Here is an 18,402-nt window from a genome sequence, read left to right as displayed (position 1 = left end):
TTACATTTTAAGGAAGCATATGTAAGACAAGTGGTGGAAATGACAGAGCCTTCCAGAAGTTGTTGAATTGCAAAATAGCCAATGGTAAAGAATCCTGAGAGTTGGAGTCCTACATTATCTGCAGGAATACTTGAGTACAATCACTGCTTAAGACCACAATATCATTTGTTACACACTGATTCACAACTGTAATTGAGACATCAGTATAAATGTCAAATATTATACTGTACTCTGGTCCTTGTACTTTAAAATGTTCGTTTAAAATTATTCTTCCTATCCTCACCGCCATCTCAGAGAGGCATTTTAAAGATAGCAAGGCTTGCACCCAACTGCTGGGATAGAATCACTTCCTGAGCATCCAGACGAAAGAGATGAGCTATCCATTAATCTAGCTCAGAAATGGATTAGTCACAAATAGTTGCAAGGAGTGAACTTTCAATAGATGTGCCTTTGCCGGCACAAATCCTGGATGGTGATATAAATAAGTAACCAGAAGATAAGGCTGCAATGGTCAAGTTAGAGATTTTGAAGTAATCCAGCTACATTTCTAGAGAACACATTATCTGAGAACTGGGACTTCAAGGAGGAGCTTAGGTTAAGTATGAAGACAGAAATACAAACCCTCATCCAATTGATTTCCCCTCCATATTGAAACATGTGGCTCCTGTAGTGTTTTACATTATATAGTGTGTACTTCTTTTGTAAAAAAGCAGAAGTCAGTCAGATCTTTGCAACATGGGAAGTAACCATTTTATTTATTCCCTAAAGCAAGGTGGGCAACATATAGTCCTTCGTTTATTAGTGAAGTTCAGTGTCCTCTCATCTTTGGTTATATGAGTTGAGGGTAATGGAAGCTGTAATTTAATGCATCTAGAGGGAACTAGGTTACATAAGCATGGTATCTAGACAATATTTGCTAGACAGACCATTAGTATCAAACAACTTCCTATGCTCCGGGGGGGGGGGGGGAGTGACATTAAAGCCAAAGGTTTCTTTCATATGTACAGTCTTTAATTCAAACAGGATATCTCCTACTTAATCACATTCAGTCCATTTGGATGTTGACATAGCATTTGTGGATGCAGCAGCTAAGGGCCTTGTAAACTCTCCTCCATATGACAGCGACAGGCAATCCTTTTGGTCTGGAGTTAAATTCCTATTTGGAAAGGGCCTCGTGAGTATATTCCAGCAGTGAGTGGAGCTAAGGGCATAGACAGGGTTAATATAATTTTTATCAATTTGGAAATTTCTCCATTAAACATACAAGGCACAGCCCAATGCATAATGCTTAATTACTGTGGGTTTAGCTCCAGGGAAACAGCTTACAGTTATACAAACCATAACTCAGTTTTATGCATAGCCACAGTGCAACAGCTTTCCAGGTTACAAAACAGAGGTCAGGTTTCATGCATCAGCTTCCTAGGCCATAAACAGCCTCTCATGTCTGACTGCTGATTGGAGAAAACAGCAACAGCAGCTTACGGACTGGATAACAAACCATTAGAAACTATCTCTGGCCTATTGGCTAGAGGTTCCCCACTTCTGATTTAGTTACAAACCAAATACACTTGCCAAAAACATAGCCACGTTAGTGTGGAACAGGGGTAGGCAAACTTTCTGAGCCGGGGGCCGGGTTGCTGTCCCTCAGGCGACTGGGGGCCGAAGCCGGGGGTGGAGCTTCCACCCTCCGGGGGCGGGACCACATGCCAGGGGTGGAGCTTCCACCTTCTGGGGTGGAGCCACATGCCGGGGGCGGAGCTTCCACCCTCCGGGGGCCAGGCCTCCCCATCTTTGCCGGCCCCTGACGTGGCCCCAGGCCCTGTCAGAGGCTGGCAAAAAAGCCGGTGGGGGCCACCAGCGCTGGAGGCCTCCCCCTCTTTGCAGGTCCTTTTCCCGTCACTGGGGCCCTCCAAGAGGGCTCCGGTGGCGGCAGCGGGCCTCTGGGAGGCCCTTTTGCTGTTGCTGGGGCCCTCTCGGAGGGCCCCAGCAAAGGCAATTGGCCTCTGGGAGGCCCCCTGCTGCCGCCGGGGCCCTCTCGGAGGGCGCCAGCGCCGGCAACCGGCCTCTCAGAAGCCCGCTGCCCCCGCTGGCGCCCTCTTGGAGGGCGCCAGTGGCCGCAGCGGGCCTCTCAGAGGCCGCCGAAGTCACGTGAGACTTCGCCTCTAGGCACCACTATTTTTTTCAAAATGGCGGTGAAGTCTCGCGTGACCCGGAGGTGGTTGCGCGAGATTTCGCCGCCGTTTTGAAAAAATGGCAGCGACCGGGAACGGCGAAAGCCACAATCGGTGGCGGCGGCAGGGGCAGGCAGGGGCTGGCAGTAAGGCCTCCACGGGCCGGAGGTTGCTGACCCCTGGTGTGGAATATCAGTATGCAAAGGGATCTTGTAGCATGTTTGGAACTGAGCGAAAGAAGTTGTAGCATAAGCTTTCTTAAATTTGTTTTACTTTAATACATCTGAGGAAACAGACTGGGGCTGTATTTGCACTGCAGAAATAATCCATCCTGACACCACTTTAATTGCCATGGCTCAATACTATGGAATTCTGGGAACTGTAGTTTGTTATGACACCAGAGCTTTCTGACAGAGAATGCTCAATGTCTAAAAATACCTAGAAGTCCCAGAATTCCATAGCATTGAGCCCTGGCAGTCAAACTGGATTATTTCTGCAGTGTGGATGGAGACGAAGTCTACAAAAGCTTATGCCACAACTTATTTTGCTCATTTAGTCTCAAAGGTGTTACATACAAATTTGTTTTGTCAACCATTTGTGTAAGGCACAGAGACCATGCAGAAGAAGAAAAGGTTTCTTACCTGTAACTGTGGTTCTCTGAGTGGTCATCTGTGCTCTCACACAAATGGGGAGAAAACCCATTTGTGTGAGGCAGACATACCATGAAGAAGAAACCATTCTTAAAACCCCATTGCATGAAAAGGCAACACAAAGCCAAGATTTCTTTTCTCCAGGCTAAACATCCCCAGCTCCCTAAGTCGAATGGGACATGGTTTCCAGACCCTTCACCGTTTTAGTCGCTCTCCTTTGGGCATGCTCCAGTTTCTCAATATCCTTTTTGAATTGTGGTGCCCAGAACTGGACACAATATTCCAGATGGGGCCTGACCAAAGCAGAATATAGTGACACTATTACTTCTCTTGATCTAGACACTATACTTTTATTGATGCAGCCTAACATTGCATTGGCCTTTTTGGCTGCTGCATCACACTGTTGACTCATGTTCAACTTGTGGTCTACTTGGACTCCTAGATCCCTTTCACACTTAGTCTCATTCAGCCAGGTGTCCCCCATCCTATATTTCTGCATTTCATTTTTCTGCCCTAAGAGCAGTACCTTACATTTCTCCATGTTGAATTTCATGTTAGCTTTGGCCCAGCTTTCTAGTCTATTCGGGTCATTTTGAATTTTGATCCTGTCCTTTGGAGTATTAGCTATTCCTCCTAATTTGGTGTCATCTGCAAATTTGATGAGTATGCCCCCAATTCTGTCATCCAAGTCATTGATAAAGATGTTGAATAACACTGGCCCCAGGACAGAGCCCTGTGGGACCTCGCTGGTCACTTAATCTTAGATAACTGGGTTCGGAAAGACCAGCCTCAAGAACTGCTGACAGAATACAATACTATGCTCAGTGCTCTGACTTTTGTATGAAGCAAATAACTGGTCAATGTGATAGTGGCTCCCTTTTTGGTGGCTGCCAAGATGTTACCATCTGTTCAGCAGCCTAAGCTTCCTTCAAGGTATCTTGGTATGATTCTGGCACGACTATAACTGAAAGTGTTTGGCTGGAGAAGAGGATTTTAAATTTGATGGTGTTGTGAAGGATCAGATAAACTGTATTATAAAAGGTCATAAAAATATGATCAGTCAGCTATAAGTTTTAAGATAAGTATGGATTGCTTTTAGTCTCTAGTGGAAACAAAGGCGCGTTACAGACGGGCCAATGAGACGCCGTCGTTACGCGTGAGGGGTGGCGCTTCCTGACGCACTTCGCACGTAACGAGTACATCAAAATGGTGGCACCGCACACAGATGAGCGCCGCCATTTTGACGTCGCAGACGCGCAGTGTCCGGACATCGCGCGCCGGAAGTGGCGCCACGAGTGCGCACCTTGCGCCGCCTCTTCCGGGGCGCAGGAAGAAGCACCATTTTGGCGCTTCTTTCTTGCTGCGCCCAGGAACCAGGTGGTTTGGCTGCTGCGGTTCCCAGACGCAGCAACCAGCAGCGGCGCAAGACCTCCCGTTTTGGCCAGTCTGTAACGCGCCAATGTTTTGCCAGTAGTCTATGTGTCTATCCCATGCACATAGTAAAAATACAACTGCACAAAGAGGCACTATAAGATACCCACAAACAATGAAGCTATCAGAAGCATAAATGGTGATACATCAGATATACTGTTTCTAAATTCCATGTACATGCCTTAACTGCCCAGAACCTAGTGTTCCTACTGGAGTGTTCTGGGCTCAATAAAAGATTACCTATATACAAAAGATGAACAGGGATGCAAGTTGGATTTTTATGGTCATGGAGGGATACATGGTGGGAGCCAGTGTGGCATAGTGGTTTGAGTGTCGGACTAAGACTCAGGAGACCAGGGTCTGATTCCCTGCTCAACCATGAAACTCAATGGGTCACTTTGGGCAAGTCACATGGTCTCAGACTTAGGGGAAGGCAATGGCAAATCTTCTCTGAACAAATCTAGCCAAGAAAACTATCAGGCAACGATAGTTCACTTGAGAGTCGCCATAAAACCGAAACAACTTGAAGGCACACAACAACAAGGGTACAGATTGGAAATAATTATGGATCTGCATGGGCCCTGTAACTAGGAAGGTATATTTGCACTATTTCTGCTGTAACTGTATTTTAAAATCATCAGCTAGAGAATTAGGGAGGACAAAAATACTAAGTTTGAATTTAATTTCCACATTTAACATCAAAAGCTTCCCTGACAAGGAAGTTAACCTTGGATTTACTGATGCAAATCCCACCTATGTCAAGTGTTCATATTAACATAACCAAAGTATTCATAAGAGTTCAGGCAAATGTATGAGAAACAAATGCAGGTTATTAAAAAACTTACTATAAGCTAGATCCAAGAAGCAGAATGACTTGGAAGTCTGCAGCTAGACAGAAACAAGCATTGCAAATTCCACTGGAAATGGAATATGTATATAAGTAACAGTGTGTAAATAACAGCAGACATCTGTTCCAGTTTTGAAGTTTTATTCTGTTGTCAGGTATTGAGATGTGCCTTAAAGGCCATGTATACAGCTGTTTTTGGTATTTTACAGAGAGTATACATATTCCCTTAACATGGTATCACATTTGATCCTCAGGGAGCTCCCCTTATAAGCTGAACAGAATTATGTATCCCATTTGTACATGGTCCAGAAAAGACAGTCTTACAACAAACTGTTAAAATCTTAAGAAAATGAAAACATAAATCATGCATACTGCAGTTAAGCTCTTTAAACATGGCACTCTTCTGTCTTAGAACTACAGACTCCTCAGAATGCCTATAAATTGGATTAAACAACCTAAATACAGTGTTTCTATATTCTTCAAGCAATTTCTGAAGATACAGTTGGCATATGTGGATTAACAGTTCTTCATGCTAACCTCATGGCAGAATGTATTGAAACATTAACTGCTCTAAATCACTCCAGTGAATATAAATTTAACTTCCCACTTGAACCTCATACATGTTAAAAATTAAAGTGTTAATAGTAAGCCATGTATAAAGCATGCAAAAGCTACCTATAAAATACTTAAATAAAACCAAATGTGCAGGGTGTTCCATAAAAATATACCCCATATAGTAAAACCAAGCACTTCAAATAACTTAAGAACCTTCTTACAGGTGCCAAGGTTTCCAGTTTCATTTGCAACACAAAAAAGGGCACTGCTCATAGAGCAAACAGCTAAAAACAAAACTATTTGACCACTGCACAAATAAAGTGAAACCTCAATAAAGATTGAATCATAAGGAACAAAAGCCATGAAATGTCTATATTACAGAAGTGCTTTCCATAACAAAATTATATAGAAAAATAGACTTATGATGGTAATTTGACATTTATTTTCTTCTGCTTCACTGATGCATTCACTGCCAAAGTCAGATTTTGTCCCATTTTAACATATTTAAAACAGCCCTCTCTTCTTATTGAAAGGTATTAAAAACAGCCCAGATGATTCATCAGTTTCCCACAATATTAAATCACTACAGGTTGCCGACAAATTGGGCAAGTGGAGTTTTCAGAAAGCCAGCGATCAATACAATGAAAATGAAACTCATGCATACAGGGCAACTGCCTTAGCTTATTTCCAATAACATATTCATTAATACACACACTACATGTTTTACTTGTTTCAGCCTCTTCTACACTGACATCCCCATAATTTCGGGTAGACAGACTATCAATTTGCTCTTTGGTTAATCCCCTCAAGTGACCATTAGTATCTTCTTGTAACAAAAGATAGGGCACAAGGCGAAGAATGGGAAGTGTTCCATTTTCAACAAAACTGTTTGCATCTTGAAACTGTCTGCTGTCTTGTGTTTCATTACCTTGACTATAGTGTTGTGTAACATCCATTTCCCCATCCCATTCTCTGCTACCTTGCTCATCAGGTCTGCTCCTAAGTGAAGTCCCATTGAATTCATTGATACTGTTTAGGGTATGCAAGTTAGACAGCTGCGACTGCGCATCTAATGAATTCGGACTATTCCTCTGAGTGTCAGAATTTGATTCTGTATCTATTAAAGAGCTTAGCTCTCCAAACCCTGTCATAATTTGTCTTAGAATTGATCTAAGAGCTGTGGCTGAAGATTCCCCAAGTCCAGTTTCCGAAATCCTACGAAGGGGTATCCGTAAGGTGCTAACATATGTTCGTATACCTGCATGTTCAGATCGTGAAACAGTACGATGAAACCCCCCTCCATCACTTTCAAAAGTAACCAGGTTGTCTGTCGCACCTGCTCTTGAACGGGTTCTAGCAGCAATATTGTCTTGATTTCTATTTTCCCCAGCACGAATCCTTCTCACCTGAAGGTCTAGTGTAATAGCAGGATGTCGTCTAGGTTCAGTTGTGGATCCAGCAGATTCTTCATCTTCCAATGTTACATCCAAAGATGGTGTCTGTCCCTCATCTTGCTCTGGAAGAGACTGTGCTGCATCTGTCCCACTAGATTCTCTATGGGTCTGTTGTACATTCCTGTGTGGCATCCCTTCCAAGAGAGACTGGAACTGACTAGTAAAAGTCGACCTTAGTCTTAAAACATCTGGTCTTTGTCTTGTAGCCCTCTGAGTTCTATCCTGAGTTCTCCCTCTGTGAAGCCTCACTGATGTAACTCGGCGTGTTCTTCTTTGTCTGATAATATTGTGCTCATTGTCATCTAAAAAGGTGCGGTGTCCTACAAAATTTGCTGAGTTTCTGTTTCTGCTTCTGAGTCTGCCTGAGAAGAGTTGCGATGTTTCTGCAGTATTTTGAGTCACTGAACTGTTAACATTTCCAAGTCTTGATGATGCAAAAGTACTGGCAGCAGCAGCAGCTCTCAATGTCTGGCTCCTGGTTCGGCTGGCCACTGGGCTGTCTGGTATTACAGACCTATTTACAATATGTGCTCTGTTACTATGACCATGTAAGAAGCCACTGAATTCTTCACCAGCAGCATCATCACTGTTATGTTCATGATTTATATTTATTTCAAGACTAAACCGGAATTCACCATTATTTGGGTTTGCCTGGCTTACAGCCCTCCAAGTCTGGTTTCCACTCTGTCCGCTACGGGTGGAATTTCCTGTATGATGGAATCTGTTCAGCCACTCTAGCAGAGAATCGCTGGTTGAATTTTCCCCCAGAGTCTGTGAATCTGAAAGCAGTTCAAAATCACACACACACAATATATTTTTTCAGGATATACAATGAAACCCCTTTTAATAACCAGTGTTGCCCCTATAACAAGACTGAATTTGAATCTCTTAAATATATTATTTCATTATGATTACTATGAAAGGGCAAGGAAAGACTTAATATTCCCAAATATCCCGCTTTTCCCAGGGCTCTCTGCTGAGTCCCTTTTAATCATTTTGCTCAAAGATCCAACAGAATGTTTACAGAGCAGGTAGCTAGGTTTTTAAATTTGGCAATTTTTACTAGATCATCAATGGCAGAACATTGTTAACTATAGTCAATGCATAACTGAATTTTTTAGCTATTTTAATACTTATTTTTACTGTGTAGTGTATGCTTTTCTATCAAATGTGTATTTTAATAAGAGGATTTTATGGTTTATAGACTGCAGATAAAGACAACCAGCATTTTCAAGAATCTTGGTTTTACTTGGACAAAACAGCTACCTTTAACTGTTAACCTGACAACTTGAAAATTTGTAACCACAAGCTTTAATCATCACAATATGGCAGTCACAGTTCTTATTCTGTCACACCTGAGGCTGTACAAATGCTATCAAATCTAAAGAACCAACCTCCTACTAAAAAAAAGGTGAGTGTTGAAAGCAGCAAATATGTATTGCTGTTTATGAAGGTGAAAACTAATCTGAAGCTATGGCCTTCCCCAACATCATTATTTCTCAGCTGTCCAACAACTATATATACTTTTTATATCTATTCTTCATGACAAAAACCAATACCCACTACTCAGTTCTATTTTCTACTTCAGACACAGAAAAACTCTATGAAGGATAACTGGGAAGGGGGAAGTAGTACCTGGGCCAGCATCAAAAGCAAGGAGTCATTAAATTATGGAAATTAACTGGAGGAAAAGGGTGGCATCTCACATGTTCTAAGTCTGACATACTTCAATTCTAAATCTCTCCGAGGGACAACCTTATGATTTCGATTATTGCTTTATTAAAATTACTTTATAACTGAATAGAGAGTCTAAAAGATGCAACGGGAGGGTCTAAAGGAGTGCCTAAAAAACAAATTCAATTCAAAATGTGTTGTGTTCATATATCCAAGTTCAAGCAGAGTTGTTTTGTTTTGTTTTAATTAATTAATTAAGTGAACACTTCACCAAGCTCTTGCCAAAAATCGCCGTACTGTTATAATACCCTTTTCCCTTTTATGTCCTTGCCTTGGGCTATGTTTGTTAACTCTAACATAATCTAGTTTTGCTAAATATGTGCACAATATCTTCAATAAATTATATCAAGCAATTTCTTTATCAGGAAAACTTACATCCAACTGTGTCTCCTTCCCATTCTCTATTTTCTGGGTCAGGCTGGGTTGCCAAATGCTCCTTTGCACTTTGCAAGCGTTGCTGCAGTTCATCTGCTGTTATTTCCCCTGAAACAGTTTACATGGTATTGTCAAATTTATTCAGTGGCTTAAAACGCAGAAGCCAAAAGAATAGTTACCAAGAAAAAGGGATTTTAAAGAAATAATAAAAGAAATATAGGAGGAAATCTGGAATATCAAAAATGCAGCAAATCCTCAAATAAGACTACTAATAATTCTGTTTTTAAAACAGTAATATAAATAGAAATAAATTTACTATACATTTCCCAAGTACATAAAAACTTCTGTTTTTTCTAACTATTGCCTCATCTATTAACCACATTTTCTATAGAAAATGGTATGTAAAGTGGTGGATAATAACACTAAGTAATTAATTATATCAATACTAGAACTATATAAAGTTCAAACCAAAACTATGGACCCGAACAGACAGGCCAAAATAAAGCTGCTTCAAGTCACTTTGGAGGTATGCAGTTTAAATGACACATGCATCTTAAGAGGCCAGAAGCTGTGCCAAAGCCGCGCACCAGTCCTTAGGACCGGAGTGTGGCTTTGGTGCGGCCTCTGGTCTCTTAGGACACATGCATCATTTAAACAGCATACTTCCAAAGTGACACAAAGCAGCTTTATTTTGACCTGTCTGTTTAGGCCCTATATTAGATGTTTAAGTACCATCAGCCAAGTCTTACCTGGAGTCCCAAGAAGATTGCGGTCTCTCATTAATCTGTAGTCTTCATCACTTAGCTCATTAATGAATTGGTAATAGGCTTCCTCTCTGTTAAGGCGTTCCTGCTGCCATTGCCTCTCACCATCACCACTATGGGTTTGAGATACTGTCTGTCCACCACCTGCCGCTGAGCAAGACCTAGAACAGTCCATTCTAGGAAGATCACACTAATACATCATGGAAAGAAAAATCAAAGTTACATGTATTAAATATGCAACAGCCATCCACCTGGTTTAGCTCTTATTTGGGTTCAAGATCAACCGTACTAATTCCTTTCTACCAGCAAGGCTAAGGCTGTAACTCATGACATACAGTGGCCCTGACACATTTTCTCTGTAAGACCCATTAAACACAATGTAACTTAATTGTATACAGGACTGGGCAGTAAGCTTTGGCTTTACCTTTGATTCTAGTGCTAGGCATCAAGAAGCACATTTTCAAGTTGCATTCACAATATCCAAGGTAATAATGCTGAAGCTACTGTGTACTAGTATTTATAGTAAAATTATGCATAGAATAGCCATTCATCAAGTCTATAAAACGTTCATTTCAGTCTATGGCACTACACAGACGGGCCCTATGGGGCGCCGTCGTGATGTGCAAGGGGAAGCGCTTTCAGACATTCCTCGCCCCTGACAAGGCTGTCAAAATGGCGGTGGCCTGTGCACATGGGTGCCGCCATTTTGACGTGACGGACGCCTAGCGTCCACACATCCCGGAATCATTGTGGGGCACAAGTGTGCCATTGATGCACTGCGGCATCATAATGGTGCCGCAAGAAGAACCTGCTTTTTGTGGGTTTTTGTTGCGCAAGGGAGCCGTGCAGTTTGTCCGCTGTGGCTGCCTCACGCAACAAAATAAGGCACTGACAGACCGCCCTTTTCGGGTGGTCTGTATGCCGCCTATATCTCTTATAAAGAAAATTGTTGTGTGTCTTCATTCACTTCTGACTTATGATGACCATAAGGCACAGAGTTTTCTTGGTGGAGTTTGTTCAGAGGGTGTTTGCCTTTGCCTTCCTCTGTGGCTGAGAGATTGTGACTTGACCAAGATCACCCAGTGGGTTTCTATGGCCAAGCAGAGATTCAGACCCTAGTTTCCCAGTCCAACATTCAAACCACAACACCGCGCTGGCTCTTTGTCGTCAAATGCAGCTTGCCCAGCAGGCTATACTCCAAGAGAAGACTGGGGTGGTTGAAAGAGCTGAAGCTTATTTAGAATTGCCTTTTCTACAGATGAGCAGAGTGGGTTTACACACCTATCAATGGTAAGCATTCTGCACTAAGCAGATAGTGTGACCACCACCCATTGCCAAATAGTATGCCAGGTGTTAAAACACTGGGTTTAGACTAGAGAACACAATAATAAAGGAAATAAAGAAATCACCAGTGCTTTAAAGTAGTACTCACATGATATGATTAATGTTCAGGTACCAATAGCCAAAGTAGTAGCTTGGACGTTGTTATGAATGAAGCATCTGTAGTAATAGGCAAAACAAAAACAAAGTTTTTACATGATTCCCCCGCCCCCAAACCTCTTTGAAAGAAAAAAAGTCAAGGATTTCTAACAAGGTGTGATGTTGAAAATCTTCTACGACACTTTAGATTTCTTTTGTTTTTTTCAGTGCTCCTTGAACAGTCAGGCTGGAGTTGGATTTTACATAAATCATGTGTGAGAATGCAGAATTAACATGGTGATAAACTGCAAAGTGATGATCTGGAGCATAAACCATCTGCTCTTGTAACTATTTATAGCCATTTTCTCCCTCTCAACATCTACGGGTCCACTTTTTTCTAGGTCTATTTCTTTAACTAGACAAAGGTCCAAAACACATTGCAGAAATAATCCAGTTTGAGACTGCTTTAACTGCCCTGTCTCAATACTAGGGAATTCTGGGAACTGTAGTTTTGGGAGACATTTAGCCTTCTCTGTCAGAAAGTTCTTGTGCCACAATAAACTACAATTCCCAGGATTCACTGGCACTGAGTCAGGGCTGGATTATTTCTGCAGCGTGTTTTGGACCCGAGAGAAAGTTCAACAATTACATCTGACTAGATGGGCTGCAGTTCACCAAACCTTATTCAAAAAGAAATTTGTAAGTCTTTAAGGTGCCACGAGACTCTTGGGACTGTTTGTTTTGCTGTAATGGACTGACAAATGTGGAAATTTCAACACTTGAACATTTTGAAAGGAAAAAAATGCAAGGACAGCAGATAGATCGGTAAAGTTGCTGTCTTTCCTCCTCTCCAGGCTTCAAGGTAAGAGACTCTGCTATTAACGGGTGCACCTACACTATAGAAACAGTGCAGTTTTACACAAGTTTTTAGTGCTATAGCTTCATTCTATGGAACCCTTGGATGCGGAGTTTTACAAAGTCTTTAGCCTTCTCTGCCAGAGAGTGTGTATGCCTTGCATAACTATAAATCCCAGGACTCTGTAAGATGAAGCCATGAAGTGTCAAACTGCAGTGTAAATCAATGATTCCCAAACTTTGGTCCTCCAGATATTTTAGACTTCAGCTACCAGAATTCCTGACTGCTGGCCAAGCTGGCCTGGGGTTCTGCAAGCTGAAGTCCAAAACACCTGGAGAAACAAAGTTTGGGAATCACTGAGATGCATCGAAAAAGTGAGAGAAGTGGGGTGATTAAGAGAAAGGATCTGGGTAGCTTTTCAAGATCTCTTCAACCACACACGCATCAATAAGTATTACAACCCACATCTTCTACACAATAGTTACCCCCTTGTTGTGTGGCCTATCCTACAGATGATCCCGGGGCAGGATGACTAAACATCCTACTTTTACAGGATCTGTCCTGCATTTCAACCTCATGTCCAGGATAAATTTCAAAATGTCCTCCATTCTGAGCATGACTGAGAAGCATGAGAAGAGCTGGTGTAATGGTTTGAGCATTGGACTATGACTCTGGAGACCAGGGTTTGAATCCTGGCTCAGTCATAGAAACCCTGTAGGGCAAATCACACTGTCTCAGCCTCAAAGGATAGCAATGGTGCACACACACATATCCCGAAGAAACTTGCCAAGAAAACCCCATGACAGGTTCTCCACCTTAGGATCCCCATAAGTTAGGAACATATTGAGGGCAAAAAAACCAACAACAACAACAAAAAACCCAAGAAGCATGAATTTACATTTCTAAGTGTTTTTAGCTTTTTTGGGTCATGTCCTACATTTTTCTTATGCAGAGAGAACTTGTAGCACCTTTGAAACTCACTGAAAGAAAGAAGTTGGCAGCATGAGCTTTCCTAGATTTAAGTCTACTTCCACAAAATGCATCTGAGGAAGTAGATTTAAATCTATGAAAGCTCTCGCTGCCTACCTCTTCTTTCAGTGAGTCTCAAAAGTGCTACAAGATCTTTCGGACTCCACAGGCAGACATCTTGGGACACCTTACATACACTAGCCAAGATGACCAGATGTCCTAACTCAAAAGGATGGCAAGGCACTAGAAATGGCAGTTCCCAGAATTCCATAGCATTGAGTTGTGGCAGTTAAAAGTGATGTCAAACCAGATTATTTCTGCAGTGCAGATGCAGCCCAAGTACAAGTTGACCAGATGTCCTAATTGCAAAGGAAGACAATGCAACGCAAAACGTAGGGAATTGGAAAAAAAAAAGCAAGACATTCCCAAATAACAGAAACACTAATAGAAATGTACCCTCAATGCTTTTTAGCTCTGCTCAAAATGGAGGACACTTTGCAATTCCTCCTGGACAGAAGGTTAAAATGGTGTTAGAGAATTCTGGCAACTGTAGTTTTGTGAGGTATTTTGATTTCTCTGTCTGGTGCCACAATAAACTACAATTCCCAGGATTCCCTAGCACTGAGCCAGAGCAGTTAAAGTGTCCCAAACTGGAACAAAGCTGCAAATGTCGAAGCCGCAAATATGGAGGGACGAGCATGTGTGGAAATCAAAGAATTTCCTATATAGAATTAAAAGAGCATAAAGGTAGTTGTCAGTCATCCTTAAATATAAGCATAAAATATATATTGTTTCTGCAGCGTGTTGTGTTGGACCTTAGTCATGCTCAAAATGGAGGGCACTTTGGGACCCCTCCTGAGCAGAAGGCTGGGATGGAGGACGCGTCCTGGGAAAGGAGGATGCCTGGTAAGAAGGGCTGTGTGTGGGGAAGCCCTTCCCAAGAGCCCCAGGGCTGTCTCCCCCTCTCCAGACCTCCTCCTCCTCCTCCTCTTCTTCGGGCCTCCATTAGAGTGTAGTGCGGCAATCCAGTTTGTCTCAAAGGTGCTACAAGACCCCTTTGCACCAAGGCAAACTCTGAGCATGTGCAAAGAGACCTTTTCTGAGGAACCACAGCAACTTTACATGAGGAACTCAAAGAATTTCCTATACAGAATCAAAACAGCAGAAAGATAATTGTCAGTCACCCTTAAATATAAATATATTATTTCTGCTGTGTGTTTTGGACCTATGAGAGCTACAATCTTTCACTCAATTGCCACATTACCACACTACACTCTTATAGTGCTGCTATTCCACTTTGACTGCTCTGGCTGCCTCCTGTTGCATTCTGGGCTTTGTAGTCCAGTGAGGCCTAAGAGCTCTCTGGCTGAGAACTCTAAATGCTAGATACGCTAATACAAATGTACACTCATGGTTTTTTTAGCTGTGCTCAAAATGGAGGACACTTTGCAATTCCTCCTGGACAGAGGTTGAAATGGAGGAGGCGTCTTGGAAAAGGAGGACAACTGTTCATCCTGCTTAAAACTGCAAATCCCAGAATGCAACAGGAAGCAGACAGAGCAGCCAACAGTGGAATGGCAGCGCTATAAGAGTGCAGTGCGGCCATCTAGTTTGTCTCAAAGGTGCAACAAGGCAACTCTGAGCATGTGCAAAGAGACCTTTTGTAAGGAACTATAACCACCTTTTGTGAGGAAAAAAAAATCATATACAGAACCAAAACAGCATAAAGCTAGCTGTCAGTCACCCTTAAATACAAACATATCTATTGCTTCTGCAGTGTGTTGTGGTGGACCTTAGTCATCTCAAAATGGAGGGCACTTTGGCACCTCTCCTGGAGAGAAAGGAGGACGCGTCCTGGGAAAGGAGGACGGGCCTGGTCAGGAGGGCTGTGTGTGGGAAGCCCTTCCCAAGAGCTCCAGGGCAGCCTCTCCCTCTCTGGGCCTCCATTACCTGGCCAGAGGCTCCGAGCTCCTCCCTCTGCCTCAGCCCACATTGGAGCCTTCGCGGTGGGCGGGACCGAGGGAGTGATTGACGGCGCCTCCCAGCCACTCCTTACGCGACAATGGCGGCAAGCAGCCAATCAGAGCCCTCCAGCCCTGAATGGAGGGGATTAGGCCGGAGCAGGTGCGCGCGGTTGCTCGGCGACGGCCGCCACACCAAGGCCTAGTCCTCCTCTTCCTCCTCCTCCGCTGCCGTTAAAAGCTCTCCCCGAAAAGTGGGTTTATATGTGACGCCAGTCGCCTCCCCTGCTTCTCGTATCCCTCCGCGGCGGCAAGGAAACTAACAGCTTCCCCTGCCGTCGCTCCGATCGGACGCTGAGGTGGTGCAACGACAATTGAGGTCCGACGGGGTTCAGGCGCCGCGGCTCTCAGTTCCGCCTCGGGCGGACGCGCATGCGCACTGCGAGCAGGCGTCTCTAAGTGGGGGAAGAATAAAGGCCGAACACACTTCAGATATAATCCAGTAACATCCGAGCAATGATGTCAGAGAGAGCTCTGGCGCCTCAATATAAACTACAGTTCCCAGGATTCCCTAGCACTGAGCCAAACTGGGTTATTATTTCTGCAGTTTTGGCCCAATGGCTCCCCAAGGCTGCATCCACACTGAAGAAATAATAAGAACCCAGTGTTGGTACCGCTTTAAGTAAAACTCTGGCCAGGGTGACCAGAGGCATAATAATAATAATAATAATAATAATAATAAATCTATTTATTTATATCTTAAAGGCAGCTAACAAAAGTTAAAACATACAAAGTTTAAAATACGAAGTTTAAAAAACAATTTCAAAAGATTAAAAACATTGCATTATTAAAATTTAAAACGTTTTTTAAAAACCACTTATATAACCCAACAAAGCACCCATGTCAGTGCGAAAAACCCCGGCGGCCTAAAAATGTTTTTATCTGATGCCGAAAAGAAAGCAGGGAACTACAGCTCCCAGAATTCTCTAGCAGTTAAAGTAGTGTCAAACTGGGTTGTTTCTGCAGTGCAGACGAAGGGGGAATCATCAGGGAGCCTCTTCTGGTCAGAGTTGACAGTACTGATTTAGACCTAGAACTATTGTGGTTTGACGACACTTCAATTGCCGTGGCTCAGTCCTTTGGAGTCCTGGTATTTGTAGTGTGTTGTGGCGCCTGAGCTCTTGGACAGAGAAGGCTAAATATCTCACAAAACTACAGATCCAAGAATCCCATAGCACTGAGCCATGGCAGTTAAAGCAGGGCATCAAACTGCATTATTTGTGTAGTGTAGATGCAGCCTTAGATGGACAATGGTTTGACTCTCTGAATAAAACAGGCTTCCTATGTTCCTAAGGCAAATATGGTGGAATGGAGAATCTATAATTTATTTTGCTTTGTGAAAGCTGAGTGGAGAGCAAGATGAAGTTGACAGCAGAATATTAACAAATAATTTGCTACCTGAAGGGGATGGGCAATTGTTTTGGATCGCAGCTACAGGATTTACGTCTATGCATCAAGATTCAGAACCTCCCCTGTCCCTGCTTTTCTCCAGGAACTGTGTCCACAGGTGCATCTACACTGTAGGAACCATGCAGTTTGACACCACTTTCACTGCCTTGGTTCCATCCCACAGAAACCTGGCATTTGTAGTTTTGTGAGGCACCAGCATGCTTTGACAGAGAAGGCTAAAGACCTTGTAAAACTGCACACCCCAGGATTCCATAGAATGGAGCTACAGTGCTTAACGTGATGTCAAACTGCATTATGGCTTTTTTTTTCATGCCCCATATCTTTACAGACTCCCCATCCCCAAGAAAATCTAAAATCCGAACAATTGTCCCTTCGCTTCAGGTTGGAAGCAGTTAATATTCTGCCATTAAATTCAACTTGCTTTGGGTTCAGCTTTCACAAATACATTTTTTTTGTGTGCAAAGCAAGTGAAATTACGCCTTCACAAAAAGTCAGTCACTGATAGCGAATGAAACTGCTGCTGGCGTGACTGGGCCATATTTTTTTTGTGGGGGAGAATGAGTTATTGGATCATTTGGATCCTATACTGTAGTTATTTTATGTTTTCATATTCACATTAGGTTAACCACAGCATTAAAGAGACTTGCAGACTTCAGATACAACTGAATGTTTCCACTGCCTTTTGTTTGGAAAATTCGAACAAATTGACTGAAGGGGGCAGCAAATCTCAAACATGGATTTGAGTGACAGTGACAGCATTAAACAGTGACAGCATTAAATTTAGATACTGTATATACTCATATATAAGTCTAGAAATTTTAGTCAAAAAATTGACCTCAAAAACCTGAGTCGACATCCATGAGTCAATGTAAATACTGTACTTTTAACCATCCCTTGGTGAAAGGCGAGAGCGTAATCTGTCCTGGAAGCACTGACTCCCTCTCTATTCTGTCATCTATCCCACCTTTAGTACAAGTACAAACAGTTGGGCCTGCTGAAATTTTGTTACATTCATTTGCATTGTGTTCCTTTGCTTTTCCCCTGGAAACTTTGCTTTGTTACATGTCCCACAGTTTTTTCCCTTGACTTATCTACGGGTCATATCAAAATCCATAATTTTGGCCCCAAAACCTACCCTCGATTTGTACATGAAGTCGACATATAGTCTAGTATATACAGTAGACCTTAACAGCACAGTTCCACTCCATCAAAATAATTAAAAATACAATGTAATTACGATAGTGTGTAACAATGAGATTGTTATAAAAACCATAATTATCCTGCAGTTTCCCCATGTTAACTGTTCTGCATAGCAGTTTTTTGATGGTGGTGCAAAGTTTACTGTGAGGATCAATGTACTCTTAATTCAGAAGCAGAGTATTTTAAAGAGTATTGGTTGTTCTTTTTTTATGCCCCATAGTTATACAAATACTATTAACAAATCAAACAGCCATCTTCCCTCCCTAGCCATTTTCACCTCGAAGGAATAGAGAGATTTTGGTCCAAAACACACTGCAGAAATAATCCAGTCTGAGATCACTTTAACTGCCCTGGGTGAATGCTAGGGAACTCTGGGAACTGTAGTTTTGGGAGACATTTAGCCTTCTCTGTCAGAGAGCTCTGGTGCCACAATAAACTACACTGAGCCAGGGCAGTTGAAGCGGTCTCAAAACTGGATTTTAGATTTCCTGCATGGCAGAGGGCTGGACCGGATGGCCCTTGCGGTCTCTTCCAACTCTATCCTAT

At 42.6% G+C, this 18,402-nt stretch overlaps 1 protein-coding gene across 3 annotated transcripts; it reads right to left on the bottom strand.

Annotated features, from left to right (window-relative positions):
• Positions 1 to 5,231: 5,231 nt before the first annotated feature.
• On the bottom strand, positions 5,232 to 15,571 carry RNF6 (ring finger protein 6). Of its 3 annotated transcripts, none has more exons than XM_089512595.1 (5): positions 15,176 to 15,571; positions 11,414 to 11,481; positions 9,967 to 10,171; positions 9,218 to 9,325; positions 5,232 to 7,887 (listed from the first exon to the last, which is right to left on the bottom strand). In XM_089512595.1, exons 3-5 carry the CDS (start codon positions 10,154 to 10,156, stop codon positions 6,230 to 6,232), a joined length of 1,956 nt encoding a protein of 651 aa, XP_089368721.1. In that variant the 5' UTR covers positions 10,157 to 10,171; positions 11,414 to 11,481; positions 15,176 to 15,571; the 3' UTR covers positions 5,232 to 6,229. The 3 variants fall into 3 exon arrangements, with proteins under 3 accessions (XP_089368721.1, XP_089368722.1, XP_089368723.1); XM_089512596.1 differs by having other exon boundaries at positions 15,282 to 15,571; XM_089512597.1 differs by lacking the exon at positions 11,414 to 11,481.
• Between the last annotated feature and the right edge of the window lie 2,831 nt (positions 15,572 to 18,402).

The sequence above is a fragment of the Sceloporus occidentalis genome, unplaced genomic scaffold (assembly GCF_023333645.1).
Source record: "Sceloporus occidentalis isolate IW3139 unplaced genomic scaffold, rSceOcc1.0.p SCAF_2, whole genome shotgun sequence".
In the NCBI taxonomy this organism is placed as follows: domain Eukaryota; kingdom Metazoa; phylum Chordata; class Lepidosauria; order Squamata; family Phrynosomatidae; genus Sceloporus; species Sceloporus occidentalis.
Note: the sequence above shows the minus strand (reverse complement) of the source record. Positions and strands in the feature narration are given on the sequence as shown.

What these genes read in the sequence shown, in the direction of transcription:
- RNF6 (XM_089512595.1), bottom strand. Translation starts at nt 10,156, where the DNA reads ATGGACTGTTCTAGGTCTTGCTCAGCGGCAGGTGGTGGACAGACAGTA. An exon ending in CAATCTTCTTGGGACTCCAG is followed by an intron (nt 9,326 to 9,966) that starts GTAAGACTTGGC and finishes AAACTGTTTCAG; the next exon opens with GGGAAATAACAGCAGATGAA. An exon ending in GGAAGGAGACACAGTTGGAT is followed by an intron (nt 7,888 to 9,217) that starts GTAAGTTTTCCT and finishes AACTGCTTTCAG; the next exon opens with ATTCACAGACTCTGGGGGAA.